General features: G+C 39.8%; 1 protein-coding gene across 1 annotated transcript; it reads right to left on the bottom strand.

The window, feature by feature from the left end:
• Positions 1-3361: 3361 nt before the first annotated feature.
• LOC144435746 (transmembrane protein 11, mitochondrial-like) lies at positions 3362-5841 on the bottom strand. Its single transcript, XM_078124359.1, has 2 exons — positions 5825-5841; positions 3362-4311 (listed from the first exon to the last, which is right to left on the bottom strand). The coding sequence occupies exons 1-2, from the start codon at positions 5839-5841 to the stop codon at positions 3789-3791; spliced, it is 540 nt and encodes a 179-aa protein (XP_077980485.1). The 3' UTR covers positions 3362-3788.
• Between the last annotated feature and the right edge of the window lie 2686 nt (positions 5842-8527).

The following is an 8527-nucleotide window of genomic DNA, read 5'->3' as shown; positions in this document are numbered from 1 at the left end:
GCATCACCCTGAGATGTAACCCATGTCCTACAGCAGTAGTAGCCCCCACCCCATGGCATCACCCTGAGATGTAACCCATGTCCTACAGCAGTAGTAGCCCCCACCCCATGGCATCACCCTGAGATGTAACCAATGTCCTACAGCAGTAGTAGCCCCCACCCCATGGCATCACCCTGGGATGTAACCCATGTCCTACAGCAGTAGTAGCCCCCACCCCATGGCATCACCCTGAGATGTAACCCATGTCCTACAGCAGTAGTAGCCCCCACCTCATGGCATCACCCTGAGATGTAACCCATGTCCTACAGCAGTAGTAGCCCCCACCCCATGGCATCACCCTGAGATGTAACCCATGTCCTACAGCAGTAGTAGCCCCCACCTCATGGCATCACCCTGAGATGTAACCCATGTCCTATAGCAGTAGTAGCCCCCACCTCATGGCATCACCCTGAGATGTAACCCATGTCCTACAGCAGTAGTAGCCCCCACCCCATGGCATCACCCTGAGATGTAACCCATGTCCTACAGCAGTAGTAGCCCCCACCCCATGGCATCACCCTGAGATGTAACCCATGTCCTACAGCAGTAGTAACCCCCACCTCATGGCATCACCCTGAGATGTAACCCATGTCCTACAGCAGTAGTAGCCCCCACCCCATCACCCTGAGATGTAACCCATGTCCTACAGCAGTAGTAGCCCCCACCCCATCATCCTGAGATGTAACCCATGTCCTACAGCAGTAGTAACCCCACCCCATGGCATCACCCTGAGATGTAACCCATGTCCTACAGCAGTAGTAGCCCCCACCTCATGGCATCACCCTGAGATGTAATCCATGTCCTACAGCAGTAGTAGCCCCCACCCCATGGCATCACCCTGAGATGTAACCCATGTCCTACAGCAGTAGTAGCCCCCACCCCATGGCATCACCCTGAGATGTAACCCATGTCCTACAGCAGTAGTAGCCCCCACCCCATGGCATCACCCTGAGATGTAACCCATGTCCTACAGCAGTAGTAACCCCCACCCCATGGCATCACCCTGAGATGTAACCCATGTCCTACAGCAGTAGTAGCCCCCACCTCATGGCATCACCCTGAGATGTAACCCATGTCCTACAGCAGTAGTAGCCCCCACCCCATGGCATCACCCTGAGATGTAACCCATGTCCTACAGCAGTAGTAGCCCCCACCCCATGGCATCATCCTGAGATGTAACCCATGTCCTACAGCAGTAGGTTCTGACTAAGCATGTAAAGCGATTTCTGTCATGTAAACTAAACTTGGCACAAAGAAAGACAATGAAGGATAAATGTCAGTGTATTTGTGCCACGTGTCACATGGTCATTGACAAATCTTTGTGTTTATAATGTTCTTTTCAAAATTAATTTGCTTAGCCCCTCAATGGTTAGTGTGTGTGTGTGTGTGTGTATAGGGTACACAAATTTGTACTATTTGTCCATCTACAGTATGCAAATCAAATGATAATGAAATACATAGTACAAATCTCTTTCTTTTTAACCAGGCTGATAATTAGCTGACAGACTTTCAGTAATATTATATTGTTGGCTTGTAATGATGAGGGAATATTTTATTCCATAGATGTGAATGAATATTTTAAACTAGAAGTCGGAAAAACATCAAGAATCAACGGGAGTAAGCTCTAAAACATATCTACAGTGCACACATACACACAAACATGCATACCTAAACAAGCATACCTACCTCCATATCGTAATATCCAGCTTACTTGATCATGTGTAACATATTTTAGTGCTAATGAACAAAACTTGTCAACTGACAACTGTCTTGTAGCACAACTGAATATACATGAATCCTTTCATTTGTTTTTATTTGGGACTATATACACTAATGTGCTTTTGTTCAGCTGTGCCCTACATTGAAAGAGATACCATCTTCTTTTTGTAACTTTACTAGCAACTGATATTTTGAACGAAACGGTTGATTTGCAATCATTTTAACAGTGACTTGTAGCAAAGTTATTAGTGGTAAAGGAAATACTAAAATATTTCAAATGTAATGAATGACAAAAAACACATAACATCATTAAATGAATTTATTAATGTAACTAAAACCAAAACCCTGGAAAGCCTTCTGGAAACTCTGGAGAATGGCAAATGCAGTGCAAAAAATAATAATTGAACTCTTCATTCAACAAATCATTGATCTAGGGTAACTTGACAGACTGTTGAAAAGTCACTGACCTAGGGTCAATTGACAGACTGTTAAAAAGTCACTGACCTAGGGACACTTGACACTGTTGAAAAGTCACTGACCTAGGGTCAATTGACACTTGAAAAGTCACTGACCTAGGAACCTGACAGACTTGAAGTCACTGACCTCAGATCACCTGACTAAATGACATAAAAATCAATCACCTAGGGACACTTGACAACAATTGTTGATGTCATTGACCTTACGAGCATAGATCCAATGCCTAGTGACACTTGACAAAAGATTTTTTATTAATAGAGAGAGAGAGAGAGAGAGAGAGAGAGAGAGAGAGAGAGAGAGAGAGAGAGAGAGAGAGAGAGAGAGAGAGAGAGAGAGAGAGAGAGAGAGAGAGAGAGAGAGAGAGAGAGAGAGAGAGAGAGAGAGAGAGAGAGAGAGAGAGAGAGAGAGAGAGAGAGAGAGAGAGAGATTCAATCTGTTGAAGTTGTTGATAAATTGACATGGTTGTCATTATGATGACACAAAGGCTAGAAATATGTCAGATTTACTGGGGTTTTAATATTTCATGGCAAGCTTGTTTTCTAGAGTCCCAAATCAGTCATTGATGTAGAGTGAGAAAACAAGAGGTTAGTCACCTTACTCAAGAGAAAATTTCAAAAGTGTCCAAAAGTCTTTGTTGGTTGACACTACCAAACCATGCTGAATCATGTCTGGAAGCTGGTGAAATGACATTATGATATATTTTGGTTACTGATTAATAAACTTGTAAAACAGCACATTCTTGGTTTCCTGGCCTCTTTGTAACTATCTCTATCATGTATAGCAACAAATATTTGTTAATGTTTCTAAATATGTTTCAGTGTGTAGTATGCATTTGCATTTGTACACTGACTTTAGTTGAAAATGTGAACTCGGTTAAAGACCATACCTCTTTAATTATAATATTACATTTGAAATGAAATGTCATTTTAGGATAGAAACAAAAAGTTTGAATTCAAGCTGTTTATTCAATGGAAGAACAAGTGTCAGAAATATTATTAAACTGTTTCAAACAGGGGATTCATAAGATGATACCTATCTCAATCAGTCATACATGTTGCATTACACATAAACATGTACAGAATACAAATGTTGTACACTGAAGAATATGTAATGTATCATTTACAGGGTAAAGAGATTTCTACAAATATCAAAACAGTTGGCATCATATAATGTGTACTTTTTTTCAATCCATAACAAATTAATAATCAGTACATAGAATGCAATAAATAATTCAATCTGAACTTCAAACATCAACAATCATGATTTCAAAAATACTCTTTTTTATCTAACATTCACATTGTAAATGATGTTAAAATATCAGGCAGGTTGGTTTGGTTTTTTTTTTTACAGATAAACATCCATCAAGCACCAAATGAATAAAGTTGGTTTGTTATTACAAGTCTACATTTATCAATGTCATGCAGATTGGCATATGTACTAACTGGCAGTAGCACTATCCAAGACTGCATACAAAAATAGAACACTTGTTACACAATGTTACTTGTTCTTAAGATGACAAAATATTGCTTCCTCTTCAACAACTACCTGTTGTGTTACCAACACTGAGTCCACCATTGGTAAATCTTAAAACCACAATATACACCAGCTGATAGTGACACCAAATTATGTAGTCTTTTCCTGTACTTGTCATCCCGTCTTACAATCACTACTGGAGATGTAGATGTTAATGTATGCAATGGTAGTCGCGATAGTTTTTTTGGGTCGTACTCTACTTGGTATTTACAGCACGGATCAAACTGCCAGGATACACCATAAAGACTAGCACATGAAACACTGAAGAAGCCCATTGGTAAACTGACATAGTTCAGTATACGATTTGGAAGCATCAATGGAGATACAAGACAAGTTACCCCTGCTAAGACTGCTGTCTTGTGAAGACAATTTCCCACAGTTATCCATCTAGCTGTCTCATCTCCTATCTTGGACGGTTCAATCACTATAATTTGACACTCAGCTTCTAGTGCATGTTCCAGTTGAAATTCAAAATGTTCATGGGCATTCTCACCATCGTAGACCTCACGAATAATGGCACAATCAGATGGGGAAGGTAGATCACTGAGAAAACAAACACAACATAAATGTCAAAAAAGGTTACAAAACATATAAAATACATGTGAGTTATACCACACATAAACCAAGCTGTACATTTTCAAACGAAGATACATGATTTATTTTCTGGCCATTGTATGTTATGACAATGCAATTACATAATTAACTCATTATGCAATGTGTGCATTCACAGCAAGCTCAGAACTCTATGGTACTGAATCACCATAGCAACTAGATCATAGGACAGACATGAAGTTAGTAATAAAGGACAATGTGCCAAATATGGTGGTGTCACAGGTTGCACAAAAGGGGTTTCAAACAATATAGATAAAGGTATAAAATTGGACAAAGGCAAAGGACATTTTTGAGGATTAAAGTAAGCTATGCTTTCTGTCTGTCTACCTCTATGGTTGATAACTAGGGACTTGCATTCAAACATATTTGTGCATTCTGTTGAGTTTGAAGCTATGATGGTGGAATGGTTAGCTTGGCTAATTTGGAAAATGCAAGTTGTTAGTTTGAACCTCACTCTATAATTCACTTGTATCTGAATAGTAAAGTCTCTGGACAAGATTCCAACTACTAAAGTACCTCAAGGTAGGACGGAACCTGGTAGGACAGGACAATTTTGATGATTTTTTTATCCCATGCAGGCATTTCTTTCCATTTAGTCATTTCTCTATCAATAATTGTAAACCTTTCAAAAGGCATCATATACTACCGATACAATCTAGTCTAGCTGCTAGACCCCCTGGCCTATTCTGCTTACTGACAATGTGACCAAAGGTTGCTACAGAGGTAATGAGGACATGTGAGCTTTATTCAGCACCCCCCCCCCCACAGGCGCAGATCCAAGTTGTTACTACAAAACTTCAAAGTACAAGACTATCCGATCAACAAGCCTGCTTATCCTAACTTCAAAAACTTTAATAGGGTGTTTAGATTAATATGAATTAATTACATTTAACTTATCATTACACAGAGTATCTGTTTTCTGTGATGATTTATGTTAAGCAGGTCTTTTCTACAAGCCTAGCATTTGCTAATCAGGATGTATATTGATGTGTGGTGAGTTTCCTCCAAACACAAGCTGCTTGCATGTACTGGGGGTAAGTACACACCCGCATTTACCAATTTGATCATTGTCTATGTTATGTAACTCCTCAGTGAATTGGCATCTCAGCATTTATTCAACTACACGGAAACATCACATCGGACGTAAAGTATACACATATATAAGTGACGGTTCGTTTTACGCTGAACTCTATGTAACCCAGTAGACTGACAATAGATTGTAAACAATGTCCTGCGCACGTAACGTTAATGATGGCAGTGGTCTGTCGAAGGCAGCCGGTTTGACCGGTCACGCCGAATTACGGCATTTCCCATCCGTATTTGAGGTTCTAAAGACTGCCCTCAAAACCCCCTTGTGTGTATCCATGTTTGGTTGGTGTAAAATGTACTTGCAACACTTACTTGTAGTTTTCGTACAGTTGCAAAGATCGCGAATTCTACTTACCTCACTCTCTCCGCCATCTTGAAACCTAGTTACCCAAGATGCCTTTCGTAAACTCTCGTTTGTCGCTCTAGTTTTGTCGTCTGTTCTGAAGAACACTACAAGGTATGTCGACTATAAATATAACCAACTTCTTGAGCCAGTGGGTGTTATTTTGTAACCTTTGCACCATAGTTTCGTCATTCTGCATCATGACAAAATGCAAATCCATCTCCCGTATAAACATACAAGGGACGAGAATTTCCGAGATTTGGCATGGTGGGAGATTCAAACTGCAGAATACGTATCTTGTCTATATCATCATGCATATGAATTATAACCATAGAGAGTGGAGATGAAATACCAACGAATGAACGCAACGATTTCCGCAAAAGTCATTTAGAATAAAGTAAATACAGTAATTGTTTTCATTGTTCCATTCACAGTTCGCTCATGGGGAGAACCGATGCCAACTAGGCCACAGATGGCACAGGGATGCGTATTATTGCTTTAAATAGATTGTTGTTTTCCTAATATCACACACTCTGATATCACACGTATCCTGCCACTACAAATGTATCAATATACACTCTACTAGAAGATAACTGTGTTGTTTCCATAAAGGTAAGGGAAATATGTTCAAGTCAAAACGTTCTTATATTTGCCCTGTAAACAAGGAACACAATCTAACTTGAATAAATATTACGTGCCCCTTTGAGCTAGGCCAACCATGTCTAGTCTTGGTAATCATTTGACTGTACATCCATCATACACAAAAGCTGTAGATTGGCTGGGGGTGGGGGTGGGGCAACTCCCATCGTCAACCACACGGCGCGGTACGGAGAGGGTCCGCTGGAAAGGCGTGGTTTTTTTTGCTCACAAGGTATGAGAAAGAGTATACTTTTCACTGAGCATGTACAGGTATCACAACTTAGAATAGGGTTTTAACACCTAACAATTTTAGGTAAAACTAGTCCAGTGGAAAAATAAAAAATACCTCGGCTCGGGAAAAGCAACATCTAATAATTTTAAAATGGAATAACTCAATCACGGCCGTAAAATGACAGTGACATTTTAAGTATGACAGCTTATTGTCTTCCAGAATACCAGATAACACTCTTTTAGTCCTTAAATGTCATAAATTTCTAGCGAATCCCCCTTCCCGTACCCACCCCAAACTGCTCCCTCATGTTACCACCTCGACATGTTAAAATAGTATCAGAAAGCGATGATTTAGTTCTTGAATTTCACAAATTTCTAGGGTTACCCACTCACCCGACACTGCTCCCTTGTATTTTGATTCAAATTTTACCTCGTATTATTACTATTATTACCCGACCTGTTAAAATAGCGCCAAAAAGCGTTTTTTTAGTCCTTTCATTTCAGGGGCGGACCTAGTCTAGCTGCTAGACCTCGGATGTTCTTCCGATACAATACAACACACGAACGAACATTGCTATCGAGGATACCGGATGGAACACCCTCACTGCGAACTTCGTTTGCTTATCGTATCTGAAGAAAGTCTGAACGTCTAGCAGCAAGACTAGGGCGGACCCCCCCCCCCTCCCGTGACCACACCTCCACTTGGTGCTCTGAAACTTCTATTCTATAGAAATTTCTGTGTTTTCACTTTTATTTTCAACCATCTTTGTTCTGAAAACTGGTGATAACGTACTACATATTATCCCACGTCATATAGTCTGATAGCTTGGCTAGACCGTGGCAATGCCGTTGGAGAGAATATGTCGAGCTATATAGCCAAGTCTGATAGCCTGGCTAGACAATGCAATGCCGGTAGGGTCTCCCATTAATAGACTTATACATCGATGCTCTGAATTATCTGCAATAATTAGTGAGTTACCTTTCATTTGTGACCTCTTAATTATTCATAAAAAAATATTATCTTTAGGCCTATTGAGTTCAAACCCTGGAACGAAAAATAGCACTGCAATCACCCTACACTTATTGCAGCTACCTCTGAATAAACTTTTCTAACTTATGACCATCAGCCGTTGAGCTGGGTAATTCAAGAAGTGAGATTTTGTTTCATTCCGCTGTAACTCTGTACTTCAACGCCTCACAGCCGCAACACCTGTAAACTGAATACAAAGGACGCCCTCTATGTTCGATTTCTATATTTCTCATCAATTCGACGCGAGAGGAAACATGAAACAAACAAAACGCTTCCATTTCAGGACATACAAAGTACCCTCGTTTATTAATTTTGTAATGTAGAAAACAAGTCTATTGGGAGCTATTATTGTAACTTATTTCAGATAATTGATTTTGCTGGAATACTAATGTGTTGATCCTATTATGTGGATCTTCAGTGCTCGTACAATCATTTTAACTAGGGCTTGAGGGAGGCTGGGTTTATTTTTATTTATTTTATTTATTTATTTAGTTGGAGGGGAGGGGGATTATCCATGGAAAAGTATATTCCACGTCATGGCACACGGGAGTTTGTAGTTTGAGTGATATTAATAACATATGAATTATTGTCAATTTGTCTTTGGAGAAATACTGGTCATCACTTGTAAACAAATAATCGAAATCTTTTTCATATTTGTGACATGTGGTGATACCCAACTTCTATGATTTATAACATACATTGTAGCCATGGCAACATGTCATAAGTAATTTCCATATTTAATAGCAATACCTTTTCACTGGCTTTGACTCATGGATCTTACATGTAACATACGCAAATATTCCATTGTAACTTCC

Source organism: Glandiceps talaboti, chromosome 5 (assembly GCF_964340395.1).
Source record: "Glandiceps talaboti chromosome 5, keGlaTala1.1, whole genome shotgun sequence".
Classification (NCBI taxonomy): domain Eukaryota; kingdom Metazoa; phylum Hemichordata; class Enteropneusta; family Spengelidae; genus Glandiceps; species Glandiceps talaboti.
This window is presented reverse-complemented; position numbering and strand designations above follow the sequence as displayed.